The sequence below is a fragment of the Eurytemora carolleeae genome, unplaced genomic scaffold, assembly GCF_000591075.1.
Source record: "Eurytemora carolleeae unplaced genomic scaffold, Eaff_2.0 scaffold628, whole genome shotgun sequence".
NCBI classification, from domain to species: Eukaryota; Metazoa; Arthropoda; class Copepoda; order Calanoida; family Temoridae; genus Eurytemora; species Eurytemora carolleeae.
Genome location: NW_019397064.1, coordinates 126,687 through 146,571, shown reverse-complemented (window position 1 = coordinate 146,571; position 19,885 = coordinate 126,687). Strand labels below are relative to the sequence as shown.

The window sequence follows — 19,885 nt, the reverse complement described above, 5'->3', positions numbered from 1 at the left end:
ACTAAACGTACCGTGAGAATATACCGGATCCGTGGTAGGATATCCATCCTGAGCAGACCAAGAATGAGATCTAACTGAACAAGTTCATGATCCTTTAGCTCTTCAATCTCCTCCTGATCTTTCTCCTCAAGGACGGGAGCTAGGACGGGTTGCTCCGGGGAGTAGAGATTAGTCCAGTCTAGAGCAGATTCCTCACCCTAAAATACATTTGAGAATTTAAAAATTTATTTTATTGAAGAAAAAAAGAAGGATTAAAACAGTAAATTCTGACTATCAGGGGAAGTAAAAAAATTGTTTAAAATAAAAATATACAATATCACTAAAATTCAAAACCTCAAAAATCACTAAAACCTAAAAAAAAACCGATAGTATCCAAAATAATCTTAAGATTAAGACAGTTGTATTACAAATATTAAATTAAGTGTGAGTTAAGACATGTAACTATGAATTAACAATTCCATTACAAATTCCGTTTATTGGCTTTGCATTTTTGATAAGGCGAAGAACATTATTAATATTTACAACACTAGTATAAATTCATTTAAATACATGTCAGCAAAATATATTCGATGGATATCACACCTAAAAAGAAAGTTTGATTTTTAATTTTGAGTCTTAATTGTCAAAATTTTATGAAGTTAAAAATAAATCTTTGACTTTTTCTGAGTTTAAACAAAACAAGAATTGCGAAAATTTTAAACGATTTGGTACTATAATCTCTACCTGAGAGTAAAATAGGTTAGCTAAACACTGAGTAGCGGAGAATACCACGCTCTCCTCCTTCTCATCCAGACAAGACCTGAGCAAGGAAACTAAACCAGCTCCAACCATCTCTTCTACAGGGTTCAAGGAGAAACAAGAATCCAACACACCTAAAAATAGGATATTACGGTTAATTGCTTTGTATATCACGGAGGAGCAGACCTTTCAGTTGTTTTGCCGCTAGTATTCTCCAGCATTTATTCAATACGTGGCACCCATCATGGGGGGGGGGGCTACGGAGGATCAGACCTTTCAGTTGTTTTGCCGCTAGTATTCTCCAGCATTTATTCAATATGGGGCACCAATGATGGGGGGGGGGGGGTACGGAGGATCAGACCTTTCAGTTGTTTTGCCGCTAGTTTTCTCCAGCATTTATTCAATACGTGGCACCCAGGGGGAGGGGGAGCTACAAAGCAGTTTTATTAATATAGAATCAATTGAGAGGTTTAAAGAGACTGCAGACATAATTTCAATTCTGATTCACAACAATACCCTTCAAAGCTTAGTCTTGCATTAAATATCCATGTTTCCCATTTTGAAAACTGATTATTTTTATTTGTGGTTTCTCTACAAAAGTGACTCATGCATTTCTTGCTTCAGAAACGATGGGTCACTTGAAATTACACATGTATTCCATTTAAGTATAATTACATCGTATAATAAAAAATACTTTAAAATCTCACTTTTGCCCTTAAATAAAAAAGTTTCATTAAAAAAGCTTCGATCAATACTTGAATCAATACAGTGTATATATATATTTGATATCATTATTTATATACAATATTATCGATCCTATGAAAATATAGATATTTTAAAGAAACGTTTCCATCTCTATTTTTCACCTCTTGAAGCTTACACCACAATATTAAGAGGGAGTGGCTGATGAGTCCACTTAAGAAAATTACATAAATAATTTTTCAACACTTGAAATCTGGAAGTTTTATGATCGAATAGTTTACAAGTTGAAAAAGGTTTCAATATTTTTTCAAAAAAGGGGTTTTAAAGGGGGGACACAAAATTTTTTAGCGCACTGACGCGGGCAATATAGCCGTCAGTATATAATATATATACCTGGCCAGTATTTATCCAATATGGCCGCCAGTATATCTACCTGTCCAGTATTTATCCAATATGGCTGCCAGTATGTCTAGTGCTAGAACCCTTTGCCTGGAGCTGGAGGACCGGATGAGAGTGAAGAGTTCAGAAAGAGTATATCCAGCACGTTCTGGTTCCTCACCATGATGATGTAGACCAGACCTCACATCAACCTGATAAAAGAGTTTTTATTTTATTACTCTAGAAATTCTTATTATCTCCAGTAATCAGAAGTTCTAAAAAATCTTTTTTAGTCTTAAAAAACTGTAACAGGTCATGAAATTTTTACATTTTTTACATTATTTTATTCTTTTGACATTCTTAACAATTTGTGCTGAAAAAAATATATAAAAATCAGTTCACTTTGAAGATTAAAAAAAGGCAAAATAAAAGACGTATTAAAAGTTTAATTTAAAGCTTGAAAAGTTTAGTTATTTTGTAACATGGATGAAACATAATCCACCTGTGCAGAATTAGGATCTATTAGAGATCCATCGAAACCAAACCTGGCTGAGAACCCTCCCTTTCCGTCTCCGCTCAACTCAACCTGGAGAAAAGACAATTACAATGAAAACCCCATAGAACAATTTACCAGATTTTTAAACCCTGGTTCTTCTAAAAACTTTTGTGGACGTCCTACTCCCACATCCTAGATACGAAGTGACCATACCATCTGGACTCATGAGTCATGATGGAGTAAGGTTTCATGGTTTGTAATATTCAAAAATATTTGTGTTTCTATAAATCACCATTCACAGTTTAACTTATACAAAAATACTTTTTGTAATCAAAACCTCATTTACTTCCCTTTTTATAAAATAAGTCATCTTTAGTTTCGTGTTATGTGTAGTATGTGATATCAAGTATTTTCTTATATTATAATCTCTAATATTTTATTCCTGTAAACTTCCTGTTAACTATATTTGATACATGAAAGAATTTTTAATCTAGAATATTAGTTTGTTATTAAACTTAGAATGCTTTAAATATTAACATTTTCACGGGAAGATGACGTTTAAAAGTAGAGGGCTGTGCAAAGGGACTGTACACGTAATTTCAATTTCAATTTCCGATTCACAAAATAAGGCCTTTAAACTTTTGTCCCATCATACACCCAAGTGCTTGTAATATGTATAATAAAACAAGACATTCGTATATATATATATATATATGTCACCTATAGCTGGCGTGGCTGGACCGATTGGGCTAAATTTTTTTGTGGGCACTCATGGGGGCCCCCAAGGCTAAAAAAATCAAAAATATTTTTTTTTCAAATTTTTTTCTTTCTCAAAATTTTGTTTTCAATTTTTTTTTCACGGGCAACGCCGGGTCCTTCAGCTTGTTGTTATTAGCTTTGCTTGCAAGCTGTTAAATATTTTTACCATACTATTACACATTTTATGGAATCACAAAAAATAAACATTTTCTTTCAAATTAGAAAAAAAAGAAAAATGAAGACAAGAGAAAATGGTTAAAAATTCACCTCTGGAATGCTTGACATCCATTCCCTTTTCTCAGGTTCATCCCGGTTCATATTCGGATACTTGTTCATCAAATCCGAGATATCTTCAACTGTGTTGGGTTCAGGTTCATCCCGGTTCATATTCGGATACTTGTTCATCAAATCCGAGATATCTTCAACTGTGCTGGGTTCAGGTTTAGAATCAGAGTTCGGGTTAGATTGAGTTCTCAATAAATCCTGCTGCATTGGTTCATCACCCGGGACGGATTTGTCTCCGGGTGGAACCATAGATCTCCGGGTTCTAAGGAACACCAACAAGGACGGATCTAAGCTTTGAACGAGTTTCTCCTGTTCTTCCAAGATTTCTTGTTCAGACATAGCCTGAAAAATGTATTTCTTTCACATTTATCAATGTAAAATTTAATAAAATCTTCTATTCAATATTTTGTCAAACACAATTTAGATTTGTGACATTCAAACTTTTGTCAACCTTTTTTTCCATATTCATTATTAAATTTGAAATTTTTAACAATATTCTTTAAATAGTAATATCATAGCAGATGCAAATATTTTGACATTTCTATTTTATTGTTCTTCATTTTCTTCTTGTTCGTACATCTTTCAATAATTTTTCTGCTAATTTTGAAAAAAAAAATTTGGGGGGGGACATCCTAGCAGTTTGCCAAACTGCCAGCTCTAGAACTAGGTTAAGGTGACTTATTTCCTATTTTTCTGCACTTCACACAGAGGTCCGAACCCCTCTAAGAGCAGAAAGCAACTATTTTGTCAAAACTTAAAATACAACAAATTTAGGCTATCGTTCTCCATGCTTTTGCTGCTCAGATATCCGCATGTTGCTCACTAGAACAGCAACGGTTGGATACTTTCCCTTTTGTGAGAAGTCCAACCCGGAAAAAAGATATTACATATTAGCAAGATATGTTCGGGTTTAAATCAATTAAGAACTTGTTTCTTATGACAACTTTTAAGATGAAACTAATTCTTGTAAAGCGTTTTAATATTTAAAAATCTTAATATGCTATCTTTGAAAAGCTTGTCAAATTGAAAATCTTTAATTTGACCAAAAAGCTAAATTAAAGTTCAATATTAATTTAACAATTTAAAATATACACAAAAATTCAAATTAGGTAAATCGACATAGGATGGGAAGATGGGGGGCCATCTTAATAAAAAGTAGAACACCGTAATTTGAAACCTTGGACCAAGGTGGGTTAGTGGAGGTTAAAATAATTTAGACATACAATCTACACTGGACATACATTGACGTACTTCTCCATAATTTGACATAATTTGACATGAGAGTTGTAAATTGGCATTACAACAGTATCACATAAATAAGGATTAATTTGAATGTATAAAGTTCATTTATAAATCTAACCTCCAACCTCTTGAAGTTTTCTGTATGCAACTCTTCAGCCTCCGTCCAAGATTGGAGTCCAGATCCCTCCAGAATAAAACTGCGCCCTCCGATGCTCTCTAAAACAAAAGTATAGATATATATAAGAGTGGAAATCTCTGTTTGTTATTTTTTCTGATCATAACTCGCGAGCCCTTTGACCGATTTGCCTTAAACTTTGATTGTGTAACTCAATAAAACCACAAAAATTATCTTAGCTTGGTTAAAAAATTCTTCATTGAATGGGTTTATACATTTATAGAGCATCTTTGTTTTAGCTGGGGTTCCAAGCAAGTAACTTAATATTTTGATATTTGCAGGGGTGTATGATTTTCATTTTGCCCCCCCCCCCCCCGATGAGCTATTCAAGGGGTTAGGAGGAAATGAAGAAAAAAGGGAAAAGGGGGAAAAGAGGGGGAAGAGAGAAGGAAAAAGGAGAAAAAAGAGGAAAAGAAGGAAATTATTTTTAATCCGCTGGTTTTGGCACACAGGAAACTAAGCAAAACCTTTTGGGAAAAATATGATAGGTTAAGTTAGTAAAGGAAGGAAAAGGGGGAAGAGGGAAGGAAAAGGGGGGGAAGAGGGAAGGAAAAGGGGGGAAGAGGGAAGGAAAAGGGGGGAAGAGGGAAGGAAAAGGGGGGAAGAGGGAAGGAAAAGGGGGGAAGAGGGAAGGAAAAGGGGGGAAGAGGGAAGGAAAAGGGGGGAAGAGGGAAAGAAAAGGGGGGAAGAGGAAGGAAAGGGGTAAAGGTAAGGAAAAGGGGGGAAGAGGGAAGGAAAAAGTAGGAAAAAGAGGAAATTTATCTTTATCTGCTAGTTTTGGTTTACACAGGAAAATATCATATTTTTCCCTCAATAGCGATGTCATGTTTTCTCCTTTTAAAAAGCTAGTCGGTTACTGTGCAATGTACAATGAGTGAAAATATTAAGAATTAAAAAAACATCTCAGGGAGACCTGGTTATTAACCTTTATAGGGCACCAAAAAAAATTTTCGCCAATGAAAGAAATGATTCGAAGGGGGGGGGATATGAGTCTGAGAACGGATAAACACCTCTGGATATTTGCTGAAAAAATTCTTATCTATTTTTTTCCTCGAAAATAAAAAACTAAATTAATATTTTTGTCAATATTCTTGGAATAATATTCAGGCAATCAGGGATGATGTTCTACTGACTTTTATATTATTATGAATTTTAAAACCCTTCTCTATTTTAGGAGTAATTTGTGTGTAATTAACAAAATCCCTAGAATACTTCGGGACAATTAGTTTTCTAAAACAAAGCAGAAGTTCATAAAAAAAACTTGATCTCATAAAAACCAATTTTCTGGTATTAAATAATGGAAAAATAAAAGTTCCGAGATTTATTATCAAGAAAAATTCTACTTAAAGATTTTAATTAAAATAATAAACTTTAGGGTTACTTTCAAGAAAAAGTATATTTAAATGTTGACATTTGAAATCCTGATTAGCTAACCTGCAAGATTTTGTGGTTTGTTGAAGGATTGGGATGAAAGAGTAGAATCGGAGAAACCTTGTTTCATTTTCATAAACTGCTGAGAGAATAAACTCCTCTTGGTTTCACCAGACCCGGATATTTTATCCAACTTTAAGATCTCGGGAAATCCCGTTGAGCCACTAGGACAGGGTGGGACCGGGAGACGGGAGCAGGTCCTCTCTCTTATCTCCGATAGAACGGATAGGTTGACAATCTCCGGAGCAGGTTCGGGTTTACTTCGGGATTCTCTCTGGCGGGCAAATACTGATTTGGGTTTCTTTATCTCCGGCTCGGGACCGGAGTCGGGTTTCCTTTTGTTGACAAGATCGGAAGAGGCCGGAGCAGGATTCTTCTCAAACTCCTTCATCATTTCGTCCAGGTCAGACTCCCCGGGTTTGGGACGACGTATCATTTTCTCTGAAAACAGATCACACTGAAACAATAAATTCGATAAAATCCTTTATATTTATTCTTAATACATACATACACAATTACCAAGGTTTAAAACCTAAACTTTTACAGGTTTAATAAATCGATAAATTTATAAAATAGATTTGGAGAAATAATATATCTCGTTTTCCAAGGAACTGCGTTGAAATTGAACTCCTAGTGATTTAAAAATCTAAATATAACCACCGAGTCTCATGATCAGGGTTGATATAAGGGAGAAAAAATTATTTAAAATATCGAAAAGAGCTAGTTTTCTTCTGTAATTTAAAAAAGGGGTATTTCTTAACATTTCATTTACAATTGACAGAACATTTTAACATCTCGACGTACTCAATAATACACAATGTGTACTGTGTACGGCATGTACACAACTTATATTAAAATGACAAATAGATTTCTCTAAAAAAAAACAAGCAGTGTATTTTTAACATCTATGCAATGCTATGATAGAAATATATATGTTTCACGGCAAATAATATCTATAGAAAATTATTTAACTTTAACTCAAAAATGTAAGATGAATTAATATTTTGATTTGGCGCGAGTTAAAATATATTGATTTAGTACAATAAAGGATTATTGATTAATAGTCTGCCTCTCACGAATTTGTTTAATTCTAATTTTCATAAATTAAAGTTTAATTCGTGAAATTTACTTTTCAAAAATCCTCAAAAATTTATTTGATAAATTTAAAGAATGGCTTAACTTTTAAATTGACAGTTTAAAAAATACCAAGACATATTTTCCCGTCGTGGCAAGTTTCAATCCTTGAATTTTATCTTTGAGAAGATAATAGAATTTCTAATTTTGAAGAATAAAATTTTAAAATTTAAAAGAGGAGCTTATTATTTTATTATTTTTCTCTAGAGTCGATGCTTACATTTTAGAAATACTGAGTGCACCCTTACCCGAGGTCAAAACGTTTGTGCGAAACAAAGATAATTTACACCACTTGATCTCGATATCCAATCCGACAACTTTTAAAATTGACGAATAATTTATTAATCCATCGTTTTTGTTATACAGTTATCACGGGATTCACGAGATATAGGGAATTGATTTGAAGAGCTCCATGGCTTTGTGAGTAGCGTCGCTGGTCACGTAACTGCGACTAAAACTGCAATCTAGCAATGAACATTTTGCTGCTTGCCCCTTCGCATTCCGACCGGTGGGATTAAATTACAGTCGTTGTCGGTCATTAAACATTGAATGACGAATTGATGTAATAGTTTAGTAGGTTCCGTGCAGTATGCAGGTCCATGAGACAGTTGTAACAAACTTCTCTGGTGTCTGAAATCTGCTGCCGACGGAAAGAATTTACCAAATTCCACAGGCTACAATCAGGGTCCATATAATTCCATATGATCAATCCCAAATGTTGATGGATTGATGGTGGGGGCTGAAATAAACCATGTTGTTATTGTAAACAATTGGAAGTATGATGTCAAGTTGTAGAAAAAATTCCATACTGTGGAATGTTTACTGCAAGGGAGTGTTTAATTTTCTGTATATCATTATTTATCTCTTATATTTAATACTAATATTTACATCTTTTAACACCCCAAATGCAGTACACATTTCTGAAGTGTAGTACACGTGCACAACGACATAAAGTGTACTTTCATGCCCCTAAATGTTCTTTCAACCCCGATCCCATTTGGGATCAGAAATGTAATTATATGGACCCCTGGAGCCTACAATAGATATTATACTACTACAACGGAAATTGATTTAACCCGTATATTTTTTGATTCGTATTTACAACACAATAAGTGTCAACCTTAATTTTTATGCATAAAAAGTTCTCCCGAATTTTGAAATCTAAAGAGAATTTTTTTTGTATTAAGAGTCCTAATCACAACATAGAATATCCCTACTTTAATAAAACTTGTGTAGCAGAACTAGCAAGCAATCCAACGAATTATGAATAAAAGGTAGGAAAGCATTTGAATCGGTGTGAAAACGTTTCAAAGCAATAGCAATGGCGCGAATATACAGCGATTGATCTCGATATCCACGGTGACAACTTTTGATCCTAAGATCTGCATAAGATGGAGATCAATCCTTGATCCCGAGATTCGCAATACAAAAGTTTGAACCTCAGAAAAAATTGGACTATTAAGCTTTTGAGGAAATCAAATGTATGAATAAATCAAATAAAAGATCAATCTAAAAGAAAGAAAACAGTCTAGGGGAAAGTGAAAGAAAACAGTCTAGGGGGAAGTGAAAGAAAACAGTCTAGGGGAAAGTGTAATAAACAGTCTAGGGGAAAGTGAAAGAAAACAGTCTAGGGGAAAGTGAAAGAAAAAAAGTCAAGGGGAAAGTGAAAGAAAACAGTCTAAGAGAAAGTGAAAGAAAACAGTCTAGGGGAAAGTGAAAGAAAAAAGTCAAGGGGAAAGTGAAAGAAAACAGTCTAGGAGAAAGTGAAAGAAAACAGTCTAGGGGAAAGTGAAAGAAAACAGTCTAGGGTAAAGTGAAAGAAAACAGTCTAGGGGAAAGTGAAAGAAAACAGTCTAGGGGAAAGTGAAAGAAAACAGTCTAGGGGAAAGTGAAAGAAAACAGTCTAGGGGAAAGTGAAAGAAAAGAGTCTAGGGGAAAGTGAAAGAAAACAGTCTAGGAGAAAGTGAAAGAAAACAGTCTAGGAGAAAGTGAAAGAAAAGAGTCTAGGGGAAAGTGAAAGAAAACTAGGGGAAAGTGAAAGAAAACAGCCAAGGGGAAAGTGAAAGAAAACTAGGGGAAAGTGAAAGAAAACAGTCTAGGGGAAAGTGAAAGAAAACTAGGGGAAAGGGAAAGAAAAGAGTCTAGGGGGAAGTGAAAGAAAACTAGGGGAAAGTGAAAGAAAACAGTCCAAGAAAATGCTAGGGAAACAAATCGATAATTTACATCTGTTGCACCGGAGAGATGAATTACTAATGATACAATGATAAGACTAAACGCATAATTTAACAAAAGTGAGAATAAATAAATAGCTAAATTCTCAATATAAATCACATCTGTTTCACGATCGACGAATACAATAAAAGGTTCTGAACAATTTTTTTATAATAAAACTTTAGTTTTAAAGGAACTGTAGACGTAATTTGAATTCAAAGAGTGGCATTTTCAATTCACAACGATACACTTAAAACCTTAATCTAAACAAAAATGAGAAGGATATCGTTTTTCTTTTCTAAAAAAGGTTAAAGTCTGGCAATTTCCTTCTTATCCACTGCTGCGTCAAATGCACAAGTTAATTTGGTAATTTCTGACCGTAGGGGTTGTGATACGGCCATCTAAAATATAAAATATATATTTTTTAAATCACAAAACCTCGACAAGACAATCGTGTCATGCCACTGTTAATGAAGGGCCACTTGAAATCCCGCCTACAGTCCCTTTAAGTCTCAAGAAGTTTAAAACCAAGACGATAATATTTAAGAAATATTTGTTAAATAAAAATTCAATATCCAGATCTCAGGGTTGGTTATATTCTGCCAAATTTTTATATCTAAATCCGCACCCCGTCTCCTGGAAGCAGAAGGGTTCAGTCGGATAAATCTAATTCTAGTTGAACAGGATGGTCTCAGGGTCGTCATCCTCCAGTCGTTTTATATGCCTGGAGTACAATTTGATTATTTAATCTTTAAAATAAAGCACTTCGCTCATATGTATATATATGTTAGACTAGCTGAAGGGCCCGGCGTTGACCGTGAAAAAAAAATATTTAAAAAAAAAATTGGAGTTTTTTTATAGTCTATAACACTCCCCGGCCACCCCTGAGTGTTCAAAAAAATTTCAGCTCAAACGGTCCAGCCGTTTGGCCGGCTATTGGCAACATATTTTTATACGAATGTCTTGTTTAATTATAAAGAATAAAGATAGAAGATGTAGCTGGCCAAAGGCCGGGCACTTCAGCTAAAGTGACAAGAATCCTGAAAAAACTTAAATCCGGTTACGCAGTTTTAGCGCTCGTAAATAATGAAAAAAAAAGAAGAAAGGGAACTTTAGGAAAAGAAAATTAAATATAAAATTTGTTTTCAAAAGATAAAACAAATCTAATCGTTTAAGTCCATTTTAAGCAAAAAATCATTTTTTATCAAAACAGCAAAAAGCAAAGATAAGATTATTTAATAATTGCTGAAAAATCAAGCAGTTAAATAATAAATAAGTTTGTTTCTATTCTAACGTTTAATTAAAAATCAAATCTTTTAAATTTTAAAGATTACAAAGTTTCAAAGCATTTTTTTCTTTAAATCTAAAAGATAAAAACTAAATATTTTTGTAAAATTAACGGATTTAATAAAATGATTGTTTACCTAAGAACATCTTTCTTTGTAATAATCCCCAGAAGTCGACCACTGTGAGTGACAAGGGTTTGACGGAGACCAAGTTTACGGAACATATCGACTACAGTCTCCATCGGAGTCTAAAATATAATTATTATGTGAAAGAAATATAGTATCGAGATTCTTGGAAGATTGACTGACTAACTGCTTGATTAATTAATTAACTGACTCATTGATTGATTGATTAGTTAACCATTTGACTTATTATTTGAGTGATTAACTCGTTATTTGATTGACTACTTAATTAGCTGATTGAGTAATTGATCCTTTGACACTATTACTATTTACTTCTACAACTCAATCAACTGCTAAAGCATAATAAATAATTTATAAAATAGTCGAAATAAGTGCTATTCCTCAAACCTGAGACGAAACTAAAAGCAAGAAGTAGTTAAACTACGTAGACTAAGATAAACCACTTCTCAATCTTTAACTTGAACCGGTGCCCAAAAGAATATGTTCCGTTGTGATAAATATATTCTCTATTTAATAAATACCTGATCTGTGATTGTAATAGGAGCAAGATCCACAATCTTCCTCATCTTGATCGGCGGGGGCCCGCTCCCCACCACCGGCAGGTGCTGGGTGAAAACACAAAGCGTGCTGCCAGGTAAAGCGTCGAGACGTGAGCGTGCGTTCTCGATTGCTAGTTGAATATCTCGCCGGAGAACAAAACCGACAAGGTACTGAGATTCTCTGGAAAACATATACATATATATAATATATATAAAATATACACAATACACATATGTAATCAATTTATTATTTAATCACAAAAGAGATTTATGAAGTTGCTCCAATCTTCGGTGAGGTTTCTCCTCAACTTATATTTTTAAGAGTTGATATGATAAAGCAAAACTATTTCCTCACACCCTCATTTAAGGAAAACCCGCGATTCATTCATTATGCAAAGTTAAAAAATAAAAACTTTGCAATTTTGTGAATTTGATTTTCTTATCAAATTGAATTTCTCACCTTGATACAACGACTGGGAAACCGTTATGATCTGTACTCTTCATAAGCTGCTGGAGCTCTGAGAGCGAGGTTGAGTCCTGAGTGATGACGGCCAACGGTTCGTTACGCTGCGGCTGCATCACATCTGCAGCCAGAGTAGTGTGTCCGAACTCGTCCTGGATAAAACAAATGAGGATTAAAAAAAATAGCTGAAGTTGTTTAACTTAAAAATGACTTGACAAAAACAATATCTATTAGAAAAAATTGATTTTCCATTTCAGAGTTATTTTTACGGATCCAGTGACATACACTTTTCTGTAATCAGGACCTCCCCACCCCCTCGGCCCCTGACTCATTGATTGATTGATTAGTTAACCATTTGACTTATTATTTGAGTGATTAACTCGTTATTTGATTGACTACTTAATTAGCTGATTGAGTATAAATATAATTTCTCAGTTTATAGGCCGTTTCGTGTATAACGTTCGAGGAAACAGTTATAGAGAAAAATCAATTTAGACCAAAATATTATCTATTTGAATGCAATACAAGCTTATAAGCTCCCCTCCCTTCCCCAACATTACGTTTCAAATTGTACCTTACAGTCGAGGAAAGGGTACCCGTTCAGATCAATATGAGCGTCATAGATTCCAGTTTTACCAAGAGCATCTCCAACCCACTTACTCGCCATAGACGCAGCCATCAACGGTACAATATACCTCACCCCGCCGGTCAACTCAAACATGATGACAACCAGACTTACGGTCATTCTCGTCACTCCGCCCAACATGGCCGCCGCTCCAACCATAGCGTAGAGGCCAGGGGTAATACAGGATTCGTCCTGGCTACATTTACCCTCGAAAAACCATGGAAGAGAGTCATGATACGCGAAAACAAACTGTTCCATCCCAATCCCAACAATACGTCCGACAATAGCTCCCATTGCAAGGGAGGGGATGAAGAGCCCGGCCGGGACCTTGATACCAAAGGTAAAGATGGTGATGAGCATCTTGAAAATGAGAGCAAGGAGAAGCTGCCACAGTGCCGTGTAGACTCCGTCCCCTGCCTCTGCAATGGGAACTGCGTGGTTCACGTTGGTAAAGTTTCTGTTCACGTAGTCACAGATATCGTGTTCATTTGTCACTCCGCACTGGGTGAACATCAAGTAGATCAGTTCACTCGTGTTCATCCGAGTATACTTGTTCGGGAATGCAAGCAGGGCGTTGGCACAGGCGATGGCAACAACCTCTAGGACTGGGAATTGACCGAGCCTTGAAGTTTTACGGAACCTGCACCACTTGATATTTGCTCGAATGAAGAGAGAGCCGAGAACTCCTCCGACAATTCCGAGGAACAGGAAGGGAATGAGCTCGAAGAAAAGCCAAGGTTTGCTGTACTCCACGTAGAACAGAACACTGTGCTCGTTTCCAAAAGGATTGATTGATTGAAGCACAAATGCCGCAACTAGGGCACAGAAGAACGACCTCCAGAGCGTCTTCAGAGGAAAGTAGTAGCTGACCTCCTCCAGGCTAAAAAGAACGCCTCCGATGGGTGCTCCGAACGCTACAGAAACTCCTGCAGCTGATGCTGCCGATAAAATCTCTCGTTTCTTAGCTTCGTTTCGGCCATATTTCGGGAACAAGTATGAAATAATGTTACCGATACAGCAAACCATGTGAACCATTGGTCCCTCCTTTCCCAAGCTCATTCCGCTAGCAACAGATAGCATTATACCAACAGCTTTAATCAACAGAGTCCACTTGCCAAGGTATCCTCGGATGATGAAACCGCTGAGGATGGTTTTTATCTCCGGGATACCAGATCCACAGGCGTAGGGAGCAAACATACGTACTAGAGACGCAGCAAGGAATCCGAACAATACAGCCCAAATTATATAGAAAAGGTATCGGAGAATGTATCCTCCGGCACCCTCCCTTGGGATCCCTAGAACCTCCGGCCAGGTCATCCAGAGGGTGCAGTTACCGGAGATATCTCGGACTGTTTCGTTCGAGGACCAACAACACTGCTCCATGTTCAGATAGAACGCGCTCGGACAAATCCCGAACTTGAGATCAATCAGCCAGGATGCTCCGATGTCAATAATTCCAGCCATTACACCAGCTGATACACCAACAAGGAGAACACAGACCCAACCCGACCAGGCATCATGAGCTCCCTTTAACATATCCCAGATACTGTCTCCCTTCTTCTTCAAGATATATCTGGAAATATCAGGGGTTTACAAAATGAAATTAGAGATTATAAACATTATTTAGTTACTTTATTCTGAAAATTGACGTCTGCAACTATTCTTAAGCCATTTTTCGATTTCAAAAGTAAAGCAGAGGAAGAAAATGAAAGATCTTCTTTATAACTCATTTGTATGACAAATTTTGGTTAAATATTTCAAATAAAATTATTGGTTACTGAAAAAAAACTGGGCTTTGGAATTTAACATTAATTTCTACAAAAAAAATGCTTTTCGGGAAATTCATTTAGAAACCAAATGGAATGGATCCTAAGCACTACCCTGAATAGCTCGTTGTACCTGTGCCGTGTTCTATCCCTGGCAATATCTCTCTGCCAGTCAATAGTGTGAAAATCGTCGTATTGACCCATCCCTGGGATATCGTCGACGGCTGCGTGCACGTTATCTTCATGACGAACAGGTTCTGTCTGTTCGTGAACAGATCCCGTGTGCGTAATGTGGAGAAGGTCATCATCACTAGCTGTGCTTGACTGGGCAACATATAAACTAAAAAAAAAGAATTTAGAACAAATCAAATGAGCCTAAACCTTTAAAATGGTGGTTTGATATCAAATATATACCTTGATAAATTATTGATTATTTGACAAGTTATATTTTTTTAAGATCTGGGAAGAAAAAAAAAGAAAACTTTGACATGAACGGGCAAGATTTTATCTCCCTCTTTTATGATTTTAAAACAAAATTTGATTTAATTTCCCCCTACAAAAGCATTAATTTCCCCCTAAAAGCATTAATTTCCCCCTAAAAGCATTAATTTCCCCCTAAAAAGCATTAATTTCCCCCTAAAAAGCATTAATTTCCCCCTAAAAGCATTAATTTCCCCCTAAAAGCATTAATTTCCCCCTAAAAAGCATTAATTTCCCCCTAAAAAGCATTAATTTCCCCCTAAAAAGCAATAATTTCCCCCTTAAAAGCATTAATTTTCCCCGATTTAAAAGGCCTAAAAAAGACATACATAACTTCTACAGGGGAAATAATTTTCAAGATGAAGGAGGGGGGGGGACATGATTTTTTCAGAAAATATACACCCCTGTTGTTTGATGTCTAATATAAACCTTGCTGGGATTTCCTTGGTTTAATATCCAAATATGTACTTACTTACTGGATTATCCATGTTTTGATATTAAAATATGTATCTTGCTGGATTATCCTTGATGTTGATTTGATATCCAATTATATATTTTGGTAGATATCCCAAATATATTTCTTGCTAGTGTATTCATGATTTGATATCCAAATACATAACTTGTTCGAGTATTCAAGGTTTGATATCCAAATACATACCTTGCTAGAGTATCCATGGTAGGATATTAAAATATAAAACTTGCTAGATTATCCATGGTTTGATATCGAAATATATACATTGCGAGATATCCATTGTTTTATATCCAAAAATAAACCTTGTTGGGTTATCCATGATGGTTTGATATCCAAATATATACCTTGCTAGATATACATGGTTTTATATCCAAAAATATACCTTGCTGGGTTATCCATGATGGTTTGATATCCAAACGAGTCTCCTGTATATCTATCTATTAGATCACTTTCTGGAGAACAATCTTCAGCCATTAATGTTGAATTAATAAAATAACATTTTCTGAAATAAAAAAAGTTTTCATCAACGATGAACCATATTTAATGTAGCAGAAGCATAATATTTGCATATAAATAACAGTCGAATAACTAATAAAACGTGCTGAGACACAGGAAAGAAATTCTACTGATTGATGATAATAGTTTATTTCTATGAGCCATTAGGCGGGCTCCTTAAATATCAATTTGGGGACTATCTATCTGAACGGTTTATTGACCCCCACCCCCTTCCCATCTTTAATTTTGGTAAATGACATCGATTTCGACTATTTTCTACAAAATTTACAAAAAATTGTTTTGCATTATTTCGACAGATAATTTGGGTCTGTCCTATATTCCTATCAATTTTGTACATGGATCTTATATGTTAGACATGGATATAATTGACCAGGTGGCCGCAGCGCTAGCCCCCCTAGCCTGTCCTAGCCACAGCGCTCGGCCCGGAAAGTGTCTTAACCTAACCTAACCCTAAATAATAAAACATAAATACTAATTTTAATTTCGTCATGTAAAAAATTTATAGGAGGGGGGGCCTGGGGGGGCGGGGGGGTCCAAAAATCGTTTACTAGGACAGACCCATTGCATGTCTTGAAACATGACAGCAGAATATGATTTTTAGAATCTTTCGTTATCTGTTTATCACACAAAGCCTTGCTATTTACAACATTGAAAGTTATCTTAAAAATAGATTATACGATATGATTTCTTCATTTAAATATGAGATGGGTGAGTGGAAAAACACTTGCTTAAGTTTAGAGACAGACTCAGATTTTTCTTAATAATGGTTTGGTTTGGAAATTTTTGTTACATCAGAAACAATGTCGTCTTTACAGAAAAGAAATCATAATAATTAAGCTTAATAAGGTCACAAAAGGATGTAGGGTTCTATTACGATTTTACTCCAACCATTGGAATTTTAATTCACAGTGGCGCACCTGGGGGGGTGGGACGATCATGATTTCGCCCCCCTCAGCATTTATTCCCCCTTTGGCTCCCCCCCTCCTCACTCGAGTCCAGCATGGTCATGATTGTGGGAATTGTGGACCATATTTTCAAGGGCGTATACAGAAATAAAGCAGGGGGGCGAAATTTGAAATGTAGTATAAGATACATTAAAGGTACACATACAGTCCCATTACTATACAAATTACTGTATAAATAATAAATGTACTATACTTTATCTCTCCTTCAGACAAAACTAGCAGAAAAAATCCATTGTTTCTAAAAATCGACATTTTTTATACTGTTATGTTAGTAATAATTAGCTTATTTAAACTAGAGATAGTAAAAGCTACATTTTTGAAAATGAAAAACTCAACTCAAACTTAAATTCTTTGACAAGGGCGTATACAGAAATAAATCTAGGAGTAGGGGGGGGGGGGGGGCCAAATTTTAACTGTGAATTCAAAACATTTAGCTTCCTGGATATCAGGCATAAGTATAAGATACATTAAAGGTACACATACAGTCCCATTACTATACAATTTACTATATAAATAATAAATGTACTATACTTTATCTCTCCTTCAGACAAAACTAGCAGAAAAAATGCCTTGTTTCTAAAAATCGACATTTTTTATACTGTTATGTTAGTAATAATTAGTATTTAAACTAGAGATAGTAAAAGCTACATTTTTGAAAATGGAAAACTCATATTAAAGTTAAATTCTATGAGATGGGGAAAAGGACTAAGGTCCATAAAATAATTATGACTTGTAAAAGTTTCTGTTTTGAAAAAAGTAGGAGTACAATTGCAATCTATATGATAAAGATCTTAGTTAGTTCATTTATATGTTTGCTATGGCTGGCCAAACGGCTGAATCAATTGGGCTGATTTTTAGTGAAATTGGGATGACATAAGTTAATGAATTATAAGTTTTTATTTTAATTCTATTTTTAAAATTCCACGGGCAACTCCTGGCAATTTAGCTAGTTTGTAATAAAAAGAAAGATTACAAAACGGGGCGGAGCAATGAATAAAGTAAATTAAATCCAGATTTAAAAAACTAAAAATGGTCTTTTACTACCTCCAAACTCAAGCCTTCGTGACTTGGCATTTAAAAATAATTGTTTTACTTCGGTATCCCTGATAGCGCCAATCCGTATGTATGTGCATTCTATAAGATAGATTTTTTATTCAGACTTCTGTCATGGTGGCTCTGGTCCACGTATACAATCAATTCTTAGTGCACAGAATGAACAGCAAACTAATTTTTGTTTATGTTCTTCACTCTTGAGTTTAATAATTGAAAAGTGTGAAAGCTCTGAGTTCTGGGGGGGCACTGCCCCCCTTGCCCCCCCCCTGTATACGCCCTTGCATATAAAACAAATTTTGCCAATAAAGAAAAAAAATACCAGCGTTTTTCTCTGGCGCTTCGCGCATGATTTCTAATAGAATTTCTCACCATTTTCCCGTTTTCAACTCAAAGAAAGTCGGTAATTCTTAATTTATCCTCTCACAAAAAAAACCTGTTTATATGTTACTTCTTAATTAGGTATTACACTGCATACATGTAAGGTTACAAAAAAACTGACAATCTAAGAGAAATATCAAGAAATAATAAATAGTATATTGGAATATTAGTACTTTTGCAGGCTATAAGAGGAAAAGGGGTAACCCCTTACTTGCAAACAATGGCAAAGGGACTACAGAGTACAAAAGGACTATTTATGGATTATAGACCGACGAAAGATAGTCAAGTACTTCCATGACTGCTTACCGGACTAAACAGATCTACGATTAAGGAACTTCATATATAGTGAACAAAAAGGAATGGTGGATGAATTTGAAAAAAATCTGCTGTAGACTGTAATAAGGAACTGTATACGCATAGTGAATATGACTAAGCCAGGAACTAACAGACTTAACAGACACTAAAAAAAGAAGACACTAGTAGAGCAGAAATATGTTAGCGCTTCGCGCTCACACTCAACAAATTCGCTCTTGTCGTTCATTTTAAACATTTTAAACATATTTAATAAGAAATCGATCTATTTAATTTGAGCACAGAGCCAAACCTGCAACAATTAAAATATTCTGTTTTTCGATTTCAACCCCTGATAACAACGCTTTCAAAAGTGCTAGATGCGCCCCTGGACTTTATATCAGACCCTGGAATAGTACTTTAAACCCTAGGATTATACTCAAAACAATTGGATTATATTTCAAACCCTGGGATTATACTCCGAACCCTGGGATTATATTTCAAACCCTGGGATTATATTTCAAACCCTGGGATTTAACTCCGAACCCTGGGATTTTTACTCCAAACCCTGGGATTTAACTCCAAACCCTGGGATTTAACTCCAAACCCTGGGATTATATTTCAAACCCTGGGATTTAACTCCAAACTCTGGGATTTTAACCCAAACCCTGGAATTGTATTCCAAACCCTAGGATCATACCATGGGAATATACTCCAAACCCTTGGAATTATACTCCAAACCCCGGGATTATACTCCCAGCCATGGAACTATACTCCAAAACCCCGGGATTTTGCTACAAAACCCTGAGATTATTCTCCAAACCCTGGGATTTTACTACAATATCCTGGGATTATGCTCCGAACACTGGGATTTTACTCCAAAGTCCTGGAATTATACTTCAGTCCCTGGGATTATGCTTTAAACCCTGAGATTTTACTCCAAAACCTGGGGTTTTGCTCCGAAATCCCAGGGATTATATTCCAAACTCTGGAATTTTACTCCAAACCCTGGGATTTTACTCCAAACCCTGGGTTTTTACTTCAACCCCTGGAGTTTTAGTCTAAAACCCAGGGATTATACTCCAAACCCTGGGATTTTACTCCAATCCCTGGGTTTTTACTTCAACCCCTGGAGTTTTAGTCCAAAACCCAGGGCAGGGATTATACTTCAAACCCTGGGATTTTACTCCAAACCCTGGGATTTTACTCCAATCCCTGGGATTATACTCCAACCACTAGGATTATACTCCAAACCATGCCACCCTTCTCTGGTTGAGGTGTCCTGAGGAATAGATCTGCTCAACCTCTGAATAAGAAAATCTGTGTAAACGGAAATAGGATTACAAGGTTCCACTG

General features: G+C 35.6%; 1 protein-coding gene across 3 annotated transcripts in view; it reads right to left on the bottom strand.

The window, feature by feature from the left end:
• Positions 1 to 19,885, bottom strand: part of LOC111711537 (RNA polymerase II-associated protein 1) — a 33,841-nt gene that overhangs the window by 2,472 nt on the left and 11,484 nt on the right. The window contains exons 1-9 of one of the 3 annotated variants that reach the window (XM_023485916.1): positions 10,050 to 10,227; positions 9,564 to 9,747; positions 6,210 to 6,836; positions 4,719 to 4,816; positions 3,341 to 3,700; positions 2,321 to 2,404; positions 1,874 to 2,030; positions 724 to 872; positions 12 to 197 (exon numbers count right to left, since the gene is read on the bottom strand). In XM_023485916.1, coding sequence (XP_023341684.1) covers positions 12 to 197; positions 724 to 872; positions 1,874 to 2,030; positions 2,321 to 2,404; positions 3,341 to 3,700; positions 4,719 to 4,816; positions 6,210 to 6,642 — 1,467 coding nt within the window. In that variant the 5' untranslated portion in view covers positions 6,643 to 6,836; positions 9,564 to 9,747; positions 10,050 to 10,227. Of the gene's footprint in view, positions 1 to 11; positions 198 to 723; positions 873 to 1,873; positions 2,031 to 2,320; positions 2,405 to 3,340; positions 3,701 to 4,718; positions 4,817 to 6,209; positions 7,265 to 7,658; positions 8,015 to 8,365; positions 9,748 to 10,049; positions 10,276 to 10,975; positions 11,086 to 11,502; positions 11,702 to 11,980; positions 12,136 to 12,557; positions 14,182 to 14,507; positions 14,715 to 15,708; positions 15,829 to 19,885 lie in introns of those variants that run through there. The other 2 variants (XR_002767266.1, XM_023485917.1) reach the window with 2 other exon arrangements.